Genomic DNA, 24,615 nt, shown 5'->3' with positions numbered 1-24,615 from the left:
GTACAAGTTAGTCTGCCACGATCTGTTTTCGAAAAAAACATGGTGATCTTTTTCAATTCTTCATTGAGTTCTGTACTACTGTGACAAGGTCTGCATTCAACAGGAATGACCAGTTGCAATCTTCTGGCCAACTGCAGATTTTTTGTTGTTGCTGTAGCTACTTGTGCATCCAAATACAGTACAGCGACCAAGAGGCCCTATTCGACAAAATGAAGACTTTGACAAAAGAGACTGATACCAAGGAAAAGAGTTCATCAAGCTATTTCCCACTTCACATTAGCAATACTTTGGTCTTCTGTGAATACAGCCATAGGCACCGACTCCATGGGATCCAGGGCTGGAGTACCCACAGGGAAAAAACTGTGGGTGCTGAACACCCATCGGCAGCCCCCCATCAGCACCTCCCCCTCGCTCCCCACACTTCCCGCCTGCCACAATCGGCTGTTTTGCGACATGGAGGAGTGTAGGAGCAGGATTTTATTATGTCCTACAAGAATTAATGTATGATTTAATTTCATCCTGTCAGCCACCCTTTTTGAATAGCAGAAAGGAATAACAGACCAGAACAATCCTTCTGACTGATTATGGTCACTCTTTTGTTTTAGGATAAGTTATGATGTCTACTATGGTTTCCTATATGTATTACAAATTAGGCACTCTAGTTAAATATACATTTCTTTGTTTTAAGGTTGTAAGTAAGAGACAAGACTTTGTATTATATCTATGTTAAGGTTAGAGGAATGTTGAGGGCCTGAAAGCCCGATGTGAATTGTTTTCACTATAAGATTTAGCAAGGCTTGATTTACAATGCATTGTGCTGAATATGCAATACTGCTGTCTGTATAGAGGCAAGTCTCATCTTACGCGGGGGGTCCATTCCGTGGTTAGCGTGTAAAGCGAAAACCGCATATAGCAGGGGTAGGCAACCTATGGCACAGGTGCCAAAGGCGGCACGCGAGCTGATTTTCAGTGGCACTTACACTGCCTGGGTCCTGGCCACCGGTCTGGGGGGCTCTGCATTTTAATTTAATTTTAAATTAAACTTCTTAAACATTTTAAAAACCTTATTTACTTTACATACAATAATAGTTCAGTTATATATTATAGACTTATAGGAGACCTTCTAAATTGTTAAAATGTATTACTGGCACATGAAACCTTAAAATTAGAGTGACTAAATGAAGACTCGGCACAGCACTTTCTGAAAGGTTGCCGACCCCTGGCATATAGTGAAACACTCACTGAGTTGAATGGCAGGCGGAATTGCCCGCACTACAGATTCAGTTTTTATATTGTTATTTTTCTTTTTTTTCCATCTTTGCCGACCATGCAAAGCTGAATTCGTGCATGTTAAATACTTGCCTGTACCTTTGAAGATTTCTGTAAGAGATTGTTTATGTGAATGAGGAATGGATGCATAAGGAAAAGATAAGGTCTGAAAGCCATCACAAATGTCCAGATGGTCAAGAAAAAGTGAGAGACTTGGAAAGACCAGGAGACAATCAGAAAACATCCATTGTATCCGATGCTAAACATGTTAGCAGCACTGATGACCTCAGAGGTGAGACAGGCATCCTCGAAGTAGAGACAACAAATAGGAGATAAAGATGGGAAGCTCAACAATAACCATCAAATAATAACACCACTTAAGGACTAATGCAGGACAGGATGACACTGCAAAATGCATGGACTCAAATGGGAATTTACATCTATAAAGCTGGGGCGTTTTGCCATGGAACCCTGGGTTCAGTCCTGCAAAGCCTCAGTGCATCGGATCACGACCGACAAGAGCCCAGCTCCACACTCATGCTCCATCTAACTGGCCATTAGATTGACTCGAGCAATAACAGACTGGTAACTATAAACATCACTGGCAGGACTCACTCTCTCTCTCTGTTTGTGTGTGACTGAAAAGCATATGCTAACTGTTGTATTTTCAATAAATGCTGCATATTTGCCTTCTCCTCTATAAAGAGCTTGTGTGCTTTGTATGAGCATAACAGGAGGCTCTGGGAGGGAGGGGGAGGAGTGAGGATACAGCATGCTCGGCGGAGGGGATGGAACTGGGCAGGAACAGGTGGGGAGAGGGTGGAACGAGAGCAGGAAGAAGCGGGGTAGGGTTGGGGCCTTGGGAGGAAGGGGTGGAGTGGGGGCGGGGCTTGGGGCAGAGCCAGAGGTCGAGCACCCCTCGGCTCTTTAGAAAGTTGGTGCCTGTGAATACAGCTTCAGCCAGCTGCCGTTCTCAGAAAGGCAGTTAGGCAGCTTGGAGACAGTGTTGCTCTCAGTTGAAGAAAAGGAGATGTGTGTTATCCATTAATCTCCACTTACACTGATATTTGACTTATCTGTATGTATTAGCATGGGAACGTGGGCCATGTTCAGAAGTGAAATTGCAGCAAGAATCATTATTTCCCATATGAACAATGGATCACAGTGCCAGATAATTGACATTTACAAATATTACTGGTTTGGGATTATATGTATACATAGCTGCCATTTTGGTTAATTTTAAAGCAGATACTAATCCAAGCTCTAAGAAAGCAGTGCGATAAAGACCTTATTTGCCATTCAGTAATCCAGACTGGAATACTGGGGAATTACTTTAAACATATATCTTTTATAATATCATAAAAATATAATATTTTGGACTATTTAGTGGGAGGATGTTAGTTTATGCAATTTAATGGAAAACTGCATTGCTAGATTAAGAGTATTCAATAAAGAGTGTGCTAATCCAGATTCTTTTTTTTAATTACATACTTCGGAGTCCCCATTTGTGATTTCTCTCACATCTGCAATTACTGAGATAAATAAAGCCAGGACCTTAATTCATCATGTTTCCAAGCTGCATTTTGTGTCTTACCATGAATTAATATAAACTCTTTGAATACATTCTAAATTATCTTATCCGACCATAAAATATAAATCCATTTCACAAACTCACCTGGAGGCCTTTTTGAGTCAAAGCATTAGAAATGATTCTTACACAGACATTGTGGAATATTGCTCATAATTAATGTTATGTGAAGCCTAAACAATACAAATACACTTAAATAGTAATAAAATATACTACTGTAGATAGTTCTGTTCTGGAGGGCAAAATACTGAAATTCTTAAACCATTTTTATTCAGTCCTTGCTTTCAAATTTGAGTAATGACCTCTGAGTTTGACCAAAGTAAAAATAGAATCAGCCATAAAGCTTATAACCAAAATCCCCCATTATCCTCAGAGAAACTTTTTAATAGTTTCCAGGGCTTCCCAGAGGAGGGGGCAAGTGGGGCAATTTGCCCCAGGCCCCAGGTCCTGCAGGGGCCCTCATGAGAATATAGTATTCTATAGTACTGCAACTTTTTTTTATGGAAAAGGGGCCCCTGAAATTGCTTTGCCCCAGGCCCCCTGAATCCTCTGGGCAGCCCTGATAGTTTCTAGACACCAAACTAGATTTATATGTACTTTATTGAAAGATGGAAAATAAAATGTTATTTAACATATATTTCAGTAACTGATTTAGTGAAAATGCATCGATAACATTTCATTACAAAGTAAAAACTGAATCAAATTATAAGTCAAATGATAATAGCTACATAGTGCCACATCTAGCATACTGTAACCTCAGTTTATTGTGAAGTACAGAAAAAGTACAATGGGTTACTTGCTTGGATACACTAATACTGCGATGACATGGCAGTTAGAGCTAAACTGCCTCTCCTTCTGAGGGCAGTTTTCATGATTATCGGTATATTGCAAGTTTTGTTTTATACTTTGCATGTGGGGGAGGGCTAGGGTCTTCCTAAAGATTTTGGGAAGGTTTATTTGCATGAAGTTGTGGAGGACAGAACACATTTTGAGGTATCAAACTGTTCACAGTAGGTGGAGGGGTGGTTTAGTACTCCGATACCGCACATTCAATTATTCAACTTTTCAATACTCATTCACTTACCATCTTGTCCTTCCCTTCTTTCTACTTCCCCTTCTCATGTCATACAAAAGGATTATATGAATTTATACAATACACCTCTACCTTGATATAACGCCACCCGATGTAACACAAATTTGGATATAACGCATTAAAACAGTGCTCCTGGAGGGTGGGGCTGTGCAAAAAAAAGCAAGTTCGATATAACGCAGTTTCACCTATAACGTGGTAAGATTTTTTGGCTCCCGAGGACAGCGTTATATTGAGGTAGAGGTGTATATCTGATTTTCAAACTATTCTTATCTACACACGTGTGTGTTATCTCTGTCTTGTAAATATATATTGAGTGGCTTCCTTTTTGGAAGGACATTGTCCATCACTGGTTATTTTTGTCTTTTAAAGCAAAAAGAAATGACATATTACTGCCTACCATTCAGCAGCATTCAGCACCTTCAGTGAGCCAAACAGCTCAAGTACTTAGCTTAACAAAGAGAAAGTTAAGGGGTGACTAGACTGCAGTCTATAAATAGGTACATGGGGGGAACAAATATTTAATAATGGGCTCTTCAATGTAGCCGAGAAAAGTTTAACATGATCCAGTGGCTGGAAGTTGAAGCTAGACAAATTCAGACTGGAAATAAGGTGCAAATTTTTAATAATGAGAGCAGTTAATCATTGGAACAAGAGAGAATCCAATGAACAGAGGTGTTTTAAGGGGACTGGGCACAAGTGATCAAACTGTCCAGGGTCCATGCAGCATGAGACTGGCAATGCACTACAGCAGGCTATACTGGCAGTCCAACCAGAGGGGCATCAGGACACTGCCCCACCAGGGCGGCAGATTAAAGTGGTGATTACAGATGCAAAGGGAGTATCCACAACAGATTTTGTCCCAGTAGAGGTAGACAGGAAAATGGTCCAGTTTGGGCCTCGGTGTCTGGTAACCTTAGCCTGGCCCAATGTGATGCACCCAGCTATGCTTTTACCCAACACCTGATGCTGTAGGGATGTACTCAGAGATAAGAGGGAGGATAGGCTAGCCCTGTAGCCATGACACTAGCACTTCTGAAAATGTAGGCTAATAGAACATAGATACTGTAGGAATGAATAGCTAAAGAATGTATACGAAGGCCTGCATACCTATGAAAATACAGCCTTATTAGTTCCCCTCACATAGACTGTTAAAGCTTATCTGTTTTTTTGTACATATAAAGACAGACTTCTCATCCCCAATGTATCTATTTTTGTGATGAGATACAGTAAAGCTCATGAGCTGGAAATCTCTTTGAATAATCACCCACATATCAGTGTGTGGGAAGGTCTTGGCAAATCATGTACTTGAGTATGAAATTCAAATATGGGCCAAAGGATTCCCAATTATTCAGCCATTTATGAAAACTGTTTAAATCTTAATACCTGATAAACAATGAATATGGTATTCAGCAACAAAGAGGCTGCCTCCATCTGTAGTGTATAAGAACAGCTTGATTTTATGACACACACACTATGAAAGCACTGTGTTAGCTCAGTCTACTCATGATGGTGGGTAATGCTTCTGTTTCTGTACCCCTGACAGCTGCAGTTAGTGCATCCTCTGATAGTGGTGCCATTGGATGTTTTGGGTAGAGGAAATACCACAGAATGGTATATGCCAGGATGAGTAAAATCCACTAAATTTTAGTTATCTAGACCTGGAATAACAAATGCTAAACATTCAGAAAAGTGCCTTTTAGAGCACTAGAAAGGAAAGGCAAGTGTTCTGTGCACAATCTGCTACACATTGCTGGTGGAAGCAACGTAGAACCACTACTCACTGGCAGAAGATTGTGGGAGCAGCAAGGACACTCCAGCAACAAGGAGAGGGCCTAGCCAGGGCCCTCTGTCCTGAAGGTCTTCACATCCCCTGGACACCAACAGTTTCTATCAGTCTTAGGGTTTTATACACCAGCCCATCACTATAGTGCAGGGGTAGGCAACCCATGGCATGCATGCTGAAGGTGGCACACGAGCTGATTTTCAGTGGCACTCAGGTCCAGGGGCCTCTGCATTTTAATTTAATTTTAAATGAAGCTTCTTAAAAATTTAAAAAACCTTATTTACTTTACATACAACAATAGTTTAATTATATATTATAGACATAGATAGAGACCTTCAGAAAACATTAAAATGTACTACTGGCACGCGAAACCTTAACTCAGAGTGAATAAATGAAGACTCAGCACATGACTTCTGAAAGCTTGCCGACCCCTGATGTAGTGTCTGAATGACTACCACATAAAATCAGTCACAAAGTTCCTGGCAGATTTCATGGAGCCTCTGGCACCTCTCCATTTTTAGGGTTAAAACTCTGCTTGCAAATGGAGAGGAGGTTTTGAGGGAGGAAATAAAAAAGTGTGTTTCTTCCACTTATGCTGGACAGGCTTTCCAAAAGAAAGAGGTTCTACAACATTTCCTAAAGATAGTCAGGCTCTGGATTCACCTAATCTCATCTGGAAGATTGTTCCACAGATGGATCCCCTTGACTAAAAACACTTTGATTTCAGCTCTCACATGCTTTGTGATCGGCACTGTTCTGGAGGAGTCATGATTCACAGATCAAAATTCAGTCTTTCATGCAGGGGCTTGCTCCATTCATTGCTTTGAAAATTAGGACCATGGCCTTTTACTGTCGGCAGAAGTTGACTGGCTTGATGTTCTTACAGCAGCCTAAGCCATGTAGAAGGCTTCTGTACCAGGTGGAGCCTGTGCATTGTCTTCACATTCAGCTCCATATGCAACGAGTTGCAATAATCCATACTAGATATGACTAATGCATGGCCATGTCCTCAGTCCTCACCTGGGTAGAAGAGCCAAATTTCCTAGCAAGTTGGAGGTGAAAGAAGTCATTTGTGGGAAGTGATGCTTCCTGGTCATCCAAGGCTTCACGCAACTTTGACAATGGAGGCAGTACACCATCAGTGGGAGGTGGAAACAATGTATTGGCCCATAGGCAGCAGAGCTGGGGAAGCAACCTGGGCCATGGCCCAACTATTTTTAAGCTATGCCAAAACTGAGTCGAGCTGCAACTCCGCATGCCGCTGCAACCACATATGCCAAGTCACAATGCCACACACTCAAATTTGGCATGGCCGTCCCTCCGTCACGATGAAGGGACCACTGAGCCAAACCAGAGTGGCACTGCAACCCCACACACCAGGTCACCATGCCACTTATAAAATTTAGAGGTAGTAGGTGTATGGGGCTTATGGTCCAGGGGAAGTGGGAGAGAGTTAGGCTATTGGTGTGGGGGAATCTAAGAAGGGAAGAGGATGCTCAGGTGGGAATAGGCAAATCTATGGCTCCCATCCCACTTTAAACGGCGCATCACAGCTCATGTCTTGGCCAACTCTTCAGTGTGTTTCTCTTTGCCAACCAGTACACCTCAGTATTGCTTGGGTTCAGCTTGATCCAGCCACTCTTGGTCCAAAAACAAATTTCTATAGGCATTCCTACATTTTGGTAGTGGTGGTGGTTGCATCAGTTACCAGTGAGATACAGAGAGAGAAATGTCAACAGACTGCTTTTTACACCATGGATTCTGGACATTTGACCCAGCTCTTCTTACCCCTTTCCCTTCCTCCACTCCCAGCCTCAATATCCCTGATCTCCATGGTTTTCTCCAGCCTTCCCCCTGTCTTCCCCCTCCTGTTCAGTGTTCTTCTTGCTCTGCCCATGTTCCCATTCTCTCTCACCGCACTCCTTCATAATATAATATAGAAGAAATGGTGCTAATATGACATACGACTATCAGCAGCAGCCTGGTTGTTTTAATATTATATCTCTTTTCCCCTTTTGTGTATCTTGTCATTTAGTTTGTAAGCTCTTTGCAGCAAAGATCATCTATTCCTGTGTCTGTACAGCATAATGGAGTCTTGATCCTGATTGCTACTATAAACAAATAATTCTACACAAATCTCTGATTTGGAATCAGTGTTAAGGTAAGTAGAGTGAGACTGAAGATATGGACTTGAGCCAATCAGGGCTGAATGCTTCCTGAACAGGGCCAAGCACCCTTACCTCAGACATCAGCAGCAATCGAAGGTGCCCACATGCTCCAGGAGGCGCCGAGCTCACCAAAGACTCGGGTCCTATACTTATGTTGGTAAGAATAAATCCAACAAAGTGAAAGAGGCAATTATGCATTATTTTTACTAAAGAAAAGTCTGTACCTAACATACTGGAGAAATTGCCCATCATTATATAATGATTGCCTCCCAAAGTACAATGTCAGCATGGCTCATTCAACGTTTTTGAAATGAAGTAACAGTGTAAGAAGTCGTTCTGTGTTACACAGGGTGGCATAAAATGGCTCTTTCCCCAAAATATAAAGGCAGAGAATAAGCATTAAAAGCTGCCACATACAGTACATTCCAAGTACATACAGAAACTACTGTGAGTCTAGGTGTCAGGATCATAAAAGCTTTGTATATAGTCTAGGTTTTATATATCATACTCATTCCCATTTTGACTATATCAGTTCAGAAATGTCTGTAAATTGGGAGGTGGTTACTATCAATTTTATTTTCCTTTTTTTCTAAAAAGGAGATTGTGACATTCTATACCTTGGGAAAGCATCCTGGAAGCCCCATATTCCTCAGTTTCATATAATCGTGATCCTGTATATAAAAGCATGCCTTGTAAGGTAGCAGGGGAAAGGTTATGAACTGCTGAAAGTCATTTCTCTATCCATATATGTGTATCATTAATGCATATGAAGTTATGAGAATTGTGTTGTATGGTGGTCACTAAAACGTGCTATAAGTTGGGGAATCAGCCAGACATTAGCTCCCCAGAGGCAACAGCAAGGAAAGTAACCAACCCCTGGGCAGGGTGTCAATCAACCCATCAACAACCATTGTCCAGGAAGGAACCTACAATGCAATGACTCACCTTCATGAGGCCACACCAGGGGAACTGCTCAACTTTGGCTGGAGACTCAGCAATGCCCACCCAGACATGCCTCGACTTGTGTTTTCCAAGCACATGGGCTGAGGGTATGAAACAGAAAGAGTGGCCACATGCTGGACCCTTCTCCTGCCCCCACCTATGCTGCAAGCAACTAAGACACTGAGAAGAAGACAAGACTCCAACAGAGGAGATTGGCCCAGATTTCAAGGGTGAAATCTGTATACTAAGGTCCGCAATATCGGGGGGGGGGGGGGGGCGGACTGCTTAATCTAGTTGTTTCCCAGTTTAATAGGATTGCGAGTTTAGAGTGCGTGCTTATATTTTATTTCTTTTGATAACTAACTCTGACTTTTTGCCTATCACTTAATATCACTTAAAATCTACCTTTTACAGTCAATACATTTCTTTAATTGTTTATCTTTACCAGTGAGTTTGTATGAAGTGTGGGGTAAATCTGTTCAGGTTTGACAAAGGCTGGTGTATGTCCACTTTCCACTGCTGAAGTGGTGAACCAATTAATAAATTTGCACTGCCCATCTTGAGCAGTGCAAGACAGTATATTCCTGGGGTACAGTGCTGGGAGCTAGGGGGATTTCTCTGTGTGATTTATGAGTGGCTCTGGGAGCATTCATGAAATCTAGTTGAGTGTGCAGCTCCACATGCTGTTGTGCTGAGTGATAGCAGCACCTGGAGAGGTTTGCTGTTGGTCACTAGCAAAGCATTGTGAGAGATGGCCCAGGCTGAACGGAGTTCAGGGGACACAGCAGTCCCAGGCTGCACCCCAAGGGGATCCCATCACAGAGAGACTGATTTTTCCACAACTGTTTCCCGCTCAGAAGCTATGATTTCAAATAATATAGTGTGTTTACTTCTCCCTTCCAGGATCTAGTCTGCTGGCTAGGTTAGAAATCAAACTGTGGCCAAAAAGGTTACTGTACAAGCTGGTTTCACAACCAAGATAAAATATGTGATGGGGAAAAAAAAGATTATGTATGTATGTATACAAACACACATGCACTATATGTTTCTGTAACAATAAAAATATTTCTTACCAAGAACCACATCATGATGTGCCATACAGGTTATACAATCACATGATAAGAAATTAACATCATAGCAAGAACTGAATGACACACACTGGACATACTAGAGGTCCATGTAGAACTCTACTCTTCCACATGAATACAGTCTAACTCAGGGCAAACTGATAAAATTGCACACACAGTTAACTCGATTAGCTGCTCTGCACAAGTTTTGCTTTCAGAGGCTGCTGCAGTAGGAATGTCCATGTTAAGCTTGAACTCACCAGCTTAGAGAAAGAGCAGCACGATGAACACTGTGATACTGGACCCAGAGGGCCAAATTGAGCTCTGCTCTATGTAGGCAGCTTGATTCTATGTAGCACAAGCTCTCCTTGTTCCAGTCTCCTTCTCAATCCCCACCTCCTCTCCTAGCTCCTACTTCATTCAAATCATAGACCAAAATATGTACATCCCTTAACCCTCGAGATGTCTCCTTCACACTGTCCCCTCCCACTTCTTTCTCTCCTCACTCATCCCTCCCTATAAAATGCCTGACTTGGCTCTGCACTTGCCCATCCAGCTGCCTTATCTTCCCCTGCAATTCCCTCTTGTTTTCCCGGTAATTAGCTAAGTTTCCAGCTCTCAATAAAGCCAATAATTACAGCCTCATGGCCAAGTCTCTTCTTTATATTCATCCCCCTCAATTGTACAGCTTCTGGCATGAAACACCTAATTGTCTCAACTAAGTCACACCACAGTATACAAGTGCACTTACCATAAGAGGCTAGTTCATTGTTCAGCATGAAAGAGGTTAATTCCTTTACTATAATAAACCAAGCAACAGAGATTCACTGTTTCCCCCCACAGCATATTCATGTATCATTATTTAAAACCTCCTACACCCCACAGCAATAACTATTTTTAATGTTGAGAGATCAAAACAGCTTGAGCAAGTTAAAAATGCTTTTTCTTTCATTGGGAAGAGGTAGGGAATTTTATCTGATCAGATGAGTGAAAGAGGAAATTCAATCTATACATATTTTTGCTGCAAAACAAAAAAAATTTCATATTAACAACTGAATGTGAGCAGATATAAAAGACAATATTTTACCAAAAGATATTTTCACCTCCTGCCACACCAGACTCTATATAGACTTTACTATATTTATGGGCAATGATTCCTGTAGTGCAGAATTATCTACAGCTAATTCTACATCAAATATTTACTCAAATTATTTAATAATGACTATATTCTCACATTGTATCAATACAGAAACCCACACACTTAAGCAATATTGTCTGTTGACTAATAGACCACTGTATTTTCCGTAGGGCGGAAAGGAATATATTATAAGGGCCAGGAGTGTATTATAACACGCAATACACACTATGGCTCCATATGTCTTCACTCTGGACAATGATTCCCAACACTTATTCAAATAATATCATACCGAGAACAAGCTCATACTGAACTGTGCAAGGAACTGATTCACATTTCATAACCAACTACACACCATTCACCTACTCCTGCACACTGAACTTCAGTTTGACTGTAATCTTGCTGTTATTATATCTGACTCTGAAATCTTCTCCTCCTTCAATTCTCCCATGTTTGCAAATCTGCCTATCACCATCGCTGCAGCATTGTCTGTGCATGACACTGCCTCAATCCACCTCTGCTGAAATCACTATCCACTTCCTTAATCCCTCTCCTCTTGATTATTGCAACACCCTCTACCCTAATAATTATAGAATTATATTATGCTGAATTGGTTCATGAACTGCAACTATACCACAAATTATCAGAGTACTCCAATACGGAAAAATTTACATCTTTCGCTACAGACAAGACAATACAAAACCGTTCGGTTTCATATAACATCTTTCACATCAAGGATCACAAGATACTTTAACAAAAACACAGGTATATCAAAGACAATGGTCTACAGCATTAACTGCTGTGACTCAGACTCACAGAAAATGAAAAAATACACAAAGATTAAGTACAAAAAAGGGACCAGAGAACTGACAATTACAGATTTGCACTGAAAGCTAATCTACACTGCATAAATTATGGTGACAGATTCACTGCACTTTATCAGTCTGTACTGGCAACCAACTCAAATGGATGAGAAAAACTGTACTTACTGGAGAGAGACACCATATATAATTCTGCAGCCAACAAACAGAATAGTTGGTGACATAGTGTAAGCATTTTATTTAATTTTAACTGTTCCTTAGCCACAGAGGCATCCAGGGGGCACAAGCAGGGGCACATCTCCCCTCCCCCATAATGGGTGGGGTCACCAAGCTCCTCTGACCCCGAGGCGGCAGCAAGGTCACAGAGCTCCTCTGGCCCTGAGGCTGGGAGGTCGCTGTCTCATCCCGCCATGGCCAAGGGGCCAGAGGAGCTCACTCTCTGTCAGTGTTGGCCACGGCCGCAGGCTGGAGAATCTTTCTGCCACCGCCAGAGCCCCAGGGCTGGAGAATCAAATCTGTCCCTGCCACAGCCCTGGAGCTGGAGGAGCTGCCCCACCCTGCTTTTGCTATAATGGCTATAACAGCCAAATGGCTCAGACCCCATGGGTTCATTAGTGAGGGTGTACTGTATTTCCTCTTAATATTATGAGTTTAACATGCTTCTCCAAAAGTGGGCAAATTTAAATTCCTGCCCACGCCCCTGCTTAGTAAGTAATTCCTTTCAAATAAAAATCAAAAACTTCTCTAAGAAACCATTTTTCATGTTGTCTAAATGGTTAAATATACGACTGGGAGTCAGAACTCATGGGTTCTCAAATCAGCTCAGCTACTGTGTCAATATGTGTCCACAGTAAATCACTTAATCTTTGTGTCTCCATTTACAACTCTGTAAAAGTGATAATATTTATTGCACACTTAAAAGGTTTGTTCTGATTTAGAGATATAAATTCCAGCAATATTCTCTGTACTTAAAATGGGAAATGCCTCTAGAACCACTAATATCCCTAGAACTGGAGGAGTGTTTTAAATGCACTCCCCCATACTTACCTCACAGGGATGAATTGAAGCTTAATTAATGAATTTTTAAAATCAAATTGAGGTCCTCAGATGAAAGGCCCTTTAAGACATGTCAAGTATTGTTATCAGTCTTCATCATCTATTAGTAATCTCATTTTCAAATTTAGATTTTTTTCCAGTGAATTCTACTCTTATTAGCTTGGGCAGGACGAGATACATAAATAATGGAAATATATACTTAAATCCCTGTGCTTTTCTGCAAGAACAGATCCCTCTCTGTGTACTTCAGAGAAATACTTATGCCCATCAAAATCACGAACCCCAGAGCTCCATGCTTTGCACTTCGTCTCTTTCATAACTGTAGAACACTTTACAAAGTGTTTACACTGGCAAATATTTTGCTTCAGTTGTGACAGGGTGTTTTACCTGCTTAAGTGGCAGGGGGAAATCTCTCCCTTCAGGCCTCCATGGAAATAGACAGGGTTCTTAGGAAACCTACAGGCAAAAAATGAGTTTCGGGATTTACTGCCATCTCCATTTCTGTTAATTTTTTCTTATTTATAGACCCTTAAAACCAGAGCTACTGAAGAGGAAGGGGGGAGGGAAATCATCTTCCTAGCTTCATGCCCTTAGGAACTTGCAATTTATTTAAGTAGTCTTTGCTCCAGAAAGTCTTCCTGCTAGAAGTGTGAGGAAATATAGATTTCTGAAAGGCAACTGACTTGGTAAGGCATGACATTTCAATTAAAAAACTAGAATGATACAAAATTAATATGGCACACATGAAATGGATTAAAAACTCTCTCACTGACTACTCTCAAAATGTAACTATGCATAGGGAATCTTCATTGAAAGTGTGTTCCTAATAGAGTCCCTCAGGGATCAGTTCTTTACGCTGCACTTGAATATTTTCATCAGTGACCTGGAGGAAAACATAAAATCATCCCTGATAAAATTTGCAGATGATATAAATACTGTGGGACTGATGAATAATGAAGCAGACAAGTCTCTGATACAGAGTGATCTGTGTAACTTAGTAAGCTGGGCACAAGGAAATAATGTGCGTTTCAGTGGGGCGAAATGTGAACTCATACATCAAGGAACAAAGAATGCAGGCCATATTTACAGGATGGAAGATTCTATCCTGGGAAGCAATGATTCTGAAAAGGACTTGGAGGTCTTGCTGGATAATCAGCTAAACATGAGCTTCCAATTTGACACCAAAAGGACCAATATGATCCTTAGATGGATAAACAGGGAAATATCAAGTAGCAGCAAAGGAGTTATATTACTTCTGTGTGACCACTTGTGTGACCACTGCTGGGATACTGTATGATGCCCTCACTTCAGGAAGGATGTTGATCAAATGGAATGGGTTCACAGAAGAGCCATGAGAATGATTAAAGGATTAGAAAACAAGCCTTATAATGAAAAACTCAAGGAGCTCAATCTAGTTATCTTATCCAAGAGAAGATTCAGGGGTGACTTGATCACAGTCTGTAACTACCTACATGGGGAACAAAAAATTGATAATAGGCTCTTAAATCTTGCAGAAAAAGGTTCAACATGATCCAATGGCTGGAATTTGAAGCTAGACAAATTCAGACTTGAAATAAGGTGCACATTAACAGGTATGGTAATTAACCACTAGAACAACTTATCAGGGGTTATGGTGGCTTCTCCATTGCCAGCAATTTTTAAGTCAAGACTGAATGTTTTTCTAAAAAATATGCTCCAGTTCAACAGGAATTAATTCAAGAAAGCCCTATGTTATGTTACGCAGGAGGCTAGACTATATAATCATAGTGATCCCTTTTCGCCTTAGAATCTATAAGGCATGAATGAAGAATATATAGTATGCAAGATGCCTTTCTCCTCTTATCCCTTTTTCTCTTAATTTTGACACAATATTATCTTTCCATCCCCTCACTCTGTATTTCCTGTCTCAGTAGATAATTTAACACTGCAATGTGCCTGCATGTCAGCCAAAGTTCAAAGGAGAAATGGGAAAAGTCTAATGAGGAAGAAACAGCAGTTTCCTTACCCCAATTTGACTGAAAAAAGCCTAAGAAGTAGCCAACTGCTCCCTGAAGAATGCAAACAGGCATATAGACCAGACTACATGGAGCTAATGAACAAGTTTGGCACTCAGCAGTTAACAGAACTGAGGCAATATTCTATTACTGTTGTATAGCAAACTTGAAAAAACAGCCTAAAGCCATAATGTATTGGAGGTTCAAGGAGACAGGTTACGCTCAGAAACTAGTCTAGTATAGTCTCAAGAACAGAAGTCATAGGTCCCAATTTTCTCCAAGGCAAAGGGAGAGGTCAATATAATGGCAGATACTCCGTGCTCCAGAAGCTTCGCAACTGTGAGGCAAATTCTCCCTCTAGCATCATCCTCCACTCCATGGAATGCCATGAAAGCTTCTCTACTGAAGCTTTGTGGGGATTCAGGACCCATGCCATAATGTCAGGAAGGAGAGGCTGATGGAGGGGAAAATTTGCATCCTCAGCATACTCGACTCCTTAGGGGTAAGGTATCAGCAACCAAGTTGTTTTTATAATGGGCACAGCTACACTTAAATTCTGCATTGGTACCACTGCACCAATGCACCTGCATCGCTATAGCTCTTTAATAAAGACGCTCCATGCCGACAGGAGAGAGCTCTCCTGTCAGCATAGTTAATCCACCTCCCCAAGAGGGAGTAGCTATGTTGGCAGGAGAAGCCCTCCCACCAACACAGCTCTGTCTACACGGGGGTTAGGTCAGTATAACTCTGCCACTTAAGGGTGTTTCATACCGCGAGCGACATAATTACATTGATACAGGTCTGTAATGTAGACTAGACCAGGGTTGTTTTAACTCAGTCTTCGTGCCTACAGCCTTCTCAAAGAGGGAATATTTAAAAAAAAAATTGTTTTACACAAGTGCAGATAGCTTGCCCAATAATGAGGCTCCTCCAGCAAGTAATGACCATCTTCATGAGTGGTAAGTGAACCTTGGTCATGGCTTCTAACATGGCCATTGTCCATGCAACAGAAATCAAAATGAGACTTGATCTTGCTTTCTTCTTGCCCTCTTTTTGCTGCATCACAAAGAGTCACACCAGCAAAAAATTCTATAATCAGGTGCCTGAAAATAAGTACCATTTCCTATGGTTTTAGGTGTCGCTCTCTTGGCCTTAATGGGATACAACAGGTTGGGAAAAGGGATGGTCCAATGATTAGGGCACTAGCCTGGGACTCAGGAGACCTGGGCTCAATTCCCCACTTTGCTACAGACTTCCTGTGTGACCTTGGGCGACTCATGTAGCTTCCCTGTGCCTCAGTTCCCCATCTCTAAAATGAAGATAACAGTACTGCCCCACCTCAGAGGACAGCATTGACAACCTCAAAAGATTCAGACATCATGAGTCAGACCTTAAAAATCACAACACCTTTTTAAAAAAAAGATATACACCTCTACCCCGATATAACGCTGTCCTCGGGAGCCAAAAAATCTTACTGTGTTATAGGTGAAACTGCATTATATTGAACCTGGTTTGAGCTGCCAGAATGCGCAGCTTGGCCCCCCAGTTCCCCGGAGTGCTGCTTTACCGCGTTATATCCAAATTCATGTTATATCAGGTTGCATTATATCAGGGTAGAGGTGTATTGTGATTTGGTCTGTCTTTCAATTTTTGAACTCCCCCTGCCTTCCCCCAATGTGTATGTGACAATACTGTTGCCAACACTCCAAAATTTATTAAGGTGATTTTGGCCTTGCTGCAGGAGCTCTCACCCCAAAATTTGCCCATCTTCCTGCCCAGCAATTGATTCTGCCCCACCAGCCCTGGTATCATTTCTGCCCCCAGTCACCAAACATCAATTCTGCTCCCTTCAGATACAATAATAATGGGGGCCATCCATACAACTACCTAAGATGGACAACCTGAAAGTCAACCTATAACTAGTAGGCAGACTATAACTCCTTGGGGCTTTTTACTTGACTACAGAAACAATTTTATGCAAACTGCCTGTTATCCCTCAGCCATAATCAGTCCATCAGAGTTAAGCTTTTAAAAGTAACATTTCAATTCTAGTGGGTTGCCACTAGACAAGTCTTTACTATTTGCTTTCACCAGTGTAGACAGAGCTCATTTTGCAAGGCAACATGTGGCATATGCTGCAAGCTTTGACATGCCTACAGTAGGTCGTACAACTTTAGGTAATTGGAAAGATCAGTAATTGTTCACTAGGCTTGGAACAAATTCAAATGCTATAACTTCATCGTACCATACTAATTAACTTGTTAAATTCCAGAACTGGAAATTATTTTGCAATCAATACAGGATATATTTGCAAAAATTAAGGACAGCAAATGATTTATAATTTACCATACAGTATATTTTTAAAATATAAAGAAATATTTCCATTTCAGTTATGGTATATTCACCTCTGAAAGGATCCTCAGTCTGACAGAAGTAATTAAAGTATATATTTCCCAGTACATTTTATTTATCTCTCACATTGTATTTTCTTCATTTAGTACATATTTGATCTAAAAGAAAGATGGACATATCAAAAATATCTAAAGCGCCATTGTGCTTTCAGATAATATGGCCCCTGCACTCTATGACATTAAAATATAAAGTAAACGGAAAGAAATAAAAATATTAGCCAAAATGAGGGAGAAAATTGCAAAAACATGTTAGAAAAATCAGTTCATTAAAAAGGTAAGGCTCATCACACAGCACAGCTGAGGATTATGCATTACGAGATAGGGGAAGTGACCCAGGTCATATAAATATTATTAAAGAACTATTCAAAGTCTTGAGGACAAATATTTAAATAAAACTTTGTTAGCAACAGCAACGTGTACTAGAGAGAGTATCTTTTGTAATTTTTTGTACAAGGAGGGCCCAATTCTGCTACTCTCTCATGCCGAAAAGGGTTTTACTCCTACAGCAGTGCCACTGACATCAACAATACTGCTCACTGTGAATAAAGATGGCAGAATCAGGTACTTAGAGAATAAAATTATTTTTAGCCCTTCTACTATGAAAGATACAAGTTACAAGATATTTAACGCTGTATATCGATCTTTCCTGCACATTCATCTTCCGGATCTTCCAAGAGTGTGGGGGAAAGAGGAAGGGGAGCAAACTTCTTCTACACAAAGAAAGCAAACAAGATATACAAACTAAAAGTACCCTATTTGGCAGGTACATGTAATACAGTTGCATAAAAAAACCAATATAATTTCAGCAAAAAAAGTTCTCTAAAGATTCAATAGTTCATTTTAATTTCAGTTGTTTCCCCTCATTTTATAATCTGCTCAATAAAATTGAGAGTATGTACTGTTTGCTAGGGGTGGTGGGGTGTGTTATACATACATATATGTTCAAAACGTACAATTCATTATATTCTGGGATAGATGGTTTTCTTGTATTTCTAATATTAAACTTAGTAGATAAAAAAATGTATATTATGCTCACCACCATTACATTGTAAAAACTCACAAAATTCAACAAGTGTTCTTATCTTGTTAAATAAAAACTGGTATTAAAAAAAACCCCAACATGTACTGACAAATGAAGACTCAATTTCCATCTCTCCATATTTTAAAAATATATTATGATTAAATATGCCAGGTTTAATTAAACCTTACATATGTCTAATCATGAGTTTAATCTGATTATACCCCCAAACTCCACAAAAGTACCACTCTTACAGTGTATGTTCTCCCCCTCCACCCTGTCCCACATCAGCATGTACTGAGAAATTAACACCTCATTGTTCCCATGATGAGAAGATATAACGGACATTCAAGGGAATTCATGTATACGGCCCTAAACACTACTGGCTAGTAACCAATTAAAGGGCTAAATGAAGCTCAAGGCCATACTAATGTTATTATAACAGTTTGGGTGCCATAATATTTTTTATAAAAAAAAAAGAGATGCACCATTCCAGAACTATAAATTAGAATAAAGAGCTATCTTAAATGTACTGTGTTACAAGTGCATACAAAAATTACATAAAAAATATGGTATTCTGCTATTCCTATATGTACTATCAGTGTTTTTTCTTAAAAATTTCTTACAGATGTAGAACCAGAACAACTGTTACAGCTGCTAATTTGCGATAAACAAATATCTAAGGCAAAGGAGGTTTAGTGCTTCTTTTCAGAAAGTTCTTGCTTAAATGCAGCTTTGACCTTTTTCCAACACAACTCAAATGCACCATTTCAAGAACAACATTCTACATTATGAACAGGGGAACATACAAAGGGTAAATTATTTTTTGGTATATTAAAATATCTGGTCCTTACAAATATAGATGGGGTTCCCTCGCTCTCTCTTTCCTTCTCTGATTCAGTTCACAGAAAGGGAAGTTAATGAATGCGGCTGTGTGCGAGTGTGTTATACAAACATGCATGTTATTAAAAGTTTGGAGATGTGGCTCTGACAGTTGACTACACTATGTTTATATAAAAAAAAAAGTTTTGTATCCATAAACCACACGCAATGAATTCAGGAGAGAAAATGTGAACTACTAGAAATATGAACCACTCTTTCTGCTGTTAATCCTTTATGACTTGATTTACCTGGATTAATACAGCAATTCCCTATATATTTTCACCAAGTGGTAATAAGCTTCAGCTCAAAATCAACTGTAACAGCATGCAAATTGCTGACTGCCCAAAAATGGTCAATTTAAAACATCTGAATCTTAGCTACAACCTTCTTTTAAAAGGACGCTGAAAGAAGGCATAACATTTTTACCAAAAACAGTCAAAAGCCACTCAAAGTAAAGTTATAGCCTTTATCAGCATTTAAGCCTGACAGTAGCATAGCAAAAAACAACCCAGTCTATGTCCTACTGTTACCTGCAATCAGAGTTGATATAGAAAGAAAAAGCATTTCAAAGATTCCTCTGAAAGAAATTTACATGCTTTGCTTACAATGTCTATGAAAGTTCCTGGGTGCCTGTTTTATTCCATGAAGATTAACTACAGACGCATGTATTATAGGGTGCATGTATTCTGGAGAACAGAAGCTGACTGACAATTGCAGAGGCACTGCATTGTACGTATTTCAGCTGCCCTCTGTTCTGTTCATGTCACACTTGCAGTAAGTATTATGAATGGATCTCAGATTATTTTTCAGCATTAAAAACATAACCTCACATGCACTGCCTTGTAAAGACAAAAAGATATCAAACACCTTACCATGTATGCGCCACTGTGAAGCGACGGCGTTGACGGATGCTTTTATTCACCAGCAACTTTCTGAAAAAGCATGGAGAGTTCCTTGGAGAGCTGCGAGGTGAAATTTTTGGAGACGTGGGTCTGTTCCCTGGCAGTTTGGGAAGCTCAAGTTCTAAATGCATTTGTTCTTTGAAAGTCTTTATGTAAATATCTGACTCTGGAGCAGCAAGTTCCCTAGAAGAATCTTTTGCTGTCATAGCTTGAATGTTGTGTTAGCTTTCACCATTCAGAAAAAACAACAAAAAAGACATCAAAGAGACATTGCTTCAGATTCCAACGCTGATAGATTGACTGCGCTAGGCTTTGCCATTCACAAGATTGAGTCCCGAATGGAAAAGCTGCCTAAAACAACAGCAGCCTGAATCGAAGAATGATAGGTCAGTGCTTTATCAGAAAGAGCTTTATCAGCCCAGCTTTCTCTCTGAAAATGCGCCAAAGTGCTTTCTGTGTCAGTAGCCTCCTTGTGGATGTGGCTTGTCTGCAGCTACACACTGACACTCACTGAATTCATTCAGCTGAACATACCAGCTCATGAAAAATTCATAAGAACTCCCTCCCGATCAATCCTTTCAATAAAATACTTCATCAAGAAAAAATACTGGATTTGTCTGCATATACTAAGAAATAAAACTGTTTACAAACATTACAAAACAGTGTAGCCTGGTTTATTCAGGCCCAACATAAAAAGATCTTCATTCAGAATTATTTGTGTAACCCACACTGCAGTAGCTCCACCCATGACATGCTTATTGGCTCAATATTGTTTTGACAACTGGACTCCACAGTTACAGTGGATCATGCTAATCTGCGTGCTCCCAAGCAGCCTCTGAACACATCCTAAGGGTCCTTGATGATGACTTTTCTGAACCAGACCAATGCTAGCATGAGTGCATGATTTGCAAGAGGGAAAGGTAGGGAAGGGAAAAAATGCAAGTGGCAACCTAGCAGGAAAAAAAAGACAAAAGCTGCTAATTATTACCTGAAACTTTGGTAAAATCTTTAAGAAAATGCATCTTATAGTTGGGGTAGCACACTGTGGAGCAGTTCTCATTGCTATTACGGAGAACTATAATGGCTGAGTAGGAGCAAAACAAAAACCCTTACGGCAATGTGAGCCCACATATCTGAAAGAGAACTAAGAGCACTGGGATGGTCAGCAAAGAGTGACTGAAAGGAGCTGGCTAATGCTGATGGTTGAGAAATGTGTCCATTCCACTGGAGCAGGAGGAAATTAAAACAGAAGTTCAGATTTAAATTAAAGTAAGAATGTTCTTTATGGATTTTTTTTTAAGATGAGCTAGTATTGTTAAATTTAATTATAGAATATAATCATAGAAATCTAGGACTGGAAGGGACCTTGATAGGTCATCTAGTCCAATCCTCTGCACTGAGAAAGAACTAAGTGTTACCTAGTCCAGTGGTTCTCAAACTTTAGCAAACCGAGGACTCCCATTTTGATTTAAAATTTTTCACGCCCCCCCAAGCCACCCGCTCAGCCCAAAGCCCCGCCCTACCTCTTCCCCACCCCCTTCTGCCGCCTCCCCTGAGCACACCCGTCCCCACTCCTCTCCCAGCACCGATGAACAGCTGTTCCGCAGCATGCAGGAGGGACTGGGAGGGAGGTGGAGGAGTTGATTAGTGGGGCCAGCACCCCAGACATGACTCACAGACCCCCTGGAGTACCCTCGAGGACCCATAGAGATCCACAGACCCCAGTTTGAAAAGCCCTGACCTAGCCCATGCCTGACAGGTGTTAGCCTGACCTGTTCTTAAAAATCTCCAATGAGGGAAATTCTACAGCCTCCCTAGGTAATTTGTTCCAGTGCTTAACTACCCTTGCAGTTAGCAAGTTTTTTCTAATATCTAACCTAAATCTCCTTGCTGCAATTTAAACTCTTGCCCTGTTCTCAGTGGGAAAGAACAATTTATTCTCCTCCTCTTTATAACAACCTTTTACATACTTGAAGACTGTTCTGTCCCCACCTCCTCAGTCTTCTCTTCTCTAAACTAAACAAACACATTTTTTTCAATCTTTCATTGTAGGTCATATTTTCTAGACCTTTAATCATTTTTGTTGCTCTCCTCTGAACTCTGTCCAATTTCTACACATCTTTCCCAAGTGTGATGCCCACAACTGGATACAATACTCCAGCTGAGGCCTTATTAGTGCTGAGTGGAATGGATGAATTATTTCTTGTAATCTCAGTTATTCCTCTGGAAAGTGGTAGGCAAAAAGTGAGTGAGATGGTAGCACTATGATTTCTGGGCATTTCGGTTTGTCTTTGCTTTAGGTGTAGATGGGGCCAACTTTTACATATACACCTCTACCCCAACATAACGCCACCCGATATAACACGAATTCAGATATAACACAATAAAGCAGTGTTCCAGGGGGACAGGGCCACACACTCCGGTGGATCAAATCAAGTTCAATATAATGCAGTTTCACCTATAATGCGGTAAGATTTTTTTGGCTCCCGAGGACAGCGTTATATCAAGATAGAGGTGTAAAAGGCAACAGAACCCAGGCAAGAAGTTTAGAGAGACAATTATCTTGTCTTCCTGTAAATTAGAGTTGTTGGTAGTTGGAATGGGATGCTAATGGCTGAGGAATAGCTATGAATATCCTCCATATTTAAGCAAAAGATGGCCCTTTAAATAGGAAGAAGAAGTTATTTCCTAGATTGTGTGAAAAGTGAAGAAGGGAAAGATAACTCGTATCAAGCCAGACCTAGGTGGAAGTATTCTGGCCTCTCAATAGGAGTTGAATAAAGCTACTAGCATATCAATTACATAACACACAATCCTAACCTCAGGGTCTTACATAGCTCTTTTCATCTATAGAACTCAAAATCATTTTACAAAAGTAGTTAAGTCTCATTTAGCTTCATTTTTCTGATGGGGAAATTGAAACAGAAGTTAAGTGACTTGCCCAAGGTCTCACAGCAAGTCAACAGCCAATTTGGGAGAAGGACCCAGGTCTCCCAACCTTCAGTCTATGCTCAATCCATTATATTACTGCTACCTGTTTGCCTTCATTACCATATCTTGGCAATATTATCAACAACACTGCTTGGTTAACGCTTATGTAATGTTCACTGTGATGCATCCAGACCTAAGACCTTTTCTTCCAATATTAGCATGGTAGTTTAAGTTGGGGAAAGGTGTATAAAATGAAAAGTTATAAACTCAAAAGAAGGGGCGGGGGTGGGAACCTCCAAAATCACTAAATCTCTCTTCAGTACAGTTCTCTTTCAGGCCTCAAAGCTGCTGGCAACCTCCACATAATGGGAATGGGCCAGAAAGCAGAAATACAGTAAAGAGCTTACCTCAATTGCTGCTATTCTATTTCCTTTTCCACCAGCACAAAAGTAGAAAAGACCTCTCTGCTCCCCTTCTAAAAGAGGGGATAATGAGATACTGTGTTTCTAGACTCTCACTCCAGTGGAATAAAGGGAAACATTTAATCCTTTCAGAATATCAGGTGTTAAATCGGCTGTTACATTACTCTTCACTTTGCCTGCACTGATAGATAAAAGACAAAAGAAAACTTAAGAATCATTCCAACCGATTAATAAAATTCATGCAAATGCTTAATCTGGAGTTCAAAGCAAAATTCAGGGATATTCTGTAACACATCATGAAGCAAAACAACCTATGGAGACAGTAACACTAAAACTCATTTATTTTAGAGAATATGTGGCAGTTTGAAGAATTAATATTTCCAAACAAATGCAAAATCCTTTAATAAGAACATACAAAAGCACGGAGAAAGAGAGTGGGGATTATACAGTGGCTCAGAACACACTGCAAGATAACCATGCAGCACAGAACAGATAAATATAAGGAGGTTACTTAGCTGTAACTGGAAGTTCTTCGAGATGTGTTGTCTTTATCTGTATTCCACTGAGACTTTACTCATGAGCATGAGGCATCTGGAGCTGGACAATTTGGAAGTAGTAGCATCCGTCGGTCTGTGCATGCACTCTTGCTTCGCCTCAAGGTTTCATCTGAGGTGATGACAGATGAGGCAAACTGACTATTTCTCCAATCAAACAGATCCACAGCAGAGGGGAAGGAGGGCGGGAAGTGGAATACTGATAGTGACCACACATCTCGAAGAACGTCTAGTTACAGGTAAGTAACCTCCTGTACTTCTTAGAGTGATGGTCCCTATTGTATTCCACTGAGGGTGATTAACAAGCAGTACTTTGGATGGGACGATTGAATGGAGGACAGTCATGCCGAATGAGGCTTCTATCACAGAGTCCTGCACCAAAACGTAGCTGCCCTACATATGTCTGAAGGTGGCACATTGTGGAGGGTGGCTGTAGTCGACACCTGGGCTCTTGTGGAATGGGCTCTCATCCCAAGTCCTCACAACTGATAGCAGAGCATAAAGCACCCCAAAATCCTCTTGGAAATCCTTTTTGTGGAGATCGCCTACCCCTTAATCCTCTCAGCTATAGCATTAAAC

General features: G+C 40.6%; 1 protein-coding gene across 2 annotated transcripts in view; it reads right to left on the bottom strand.

The window, feature by feature from the left end:
- The window catches only part of PDE4B (phosphodiesterase 4B), a 376,436-nt gene that overhangs the window by 262,951 nt on the left and 88,870 nt on the right, over window positions 1–24,615 (bottom strand). Inside the window, exon 1 of one of the 2 annotated variants that reach the window (XM_032771932.2) lies at window positions 20,100–20,707. The exons of the other annotated variant lie outside the window; for it this stretch is intronic. Coding sequence (XP_032627823.1) covers window positions 20,100–20,335 — 236 coding nt within the window. The 5' untranslated portion in view covers window positions 20,336–20,707. Of the gene's footprint in view, window positions 1–20,099; window positions 20,708–24,615 lie in introns of those variants that run through there. 2 annotated transcript variants of the gene reach the window in all.

Source organism: Chelonoidis abingdonii, chromosome 7, assembly GCF_003597395.2.
Source record: "Chelonoidis abingdonii isolate Lonesome George chromosome 7, CheloAbing_2.0, whole genome shotgun sequence".
In the NCBI taxonomy this organism is placed as follows: Eukaryota; Metazoa; Chordata; order Testudines; family Testudinidae; genus Chelonoidis; species Chelonoidis abingdonii.
This window is presented reverse-complemented; position numbering and strand designations above follow the sequence as displayed.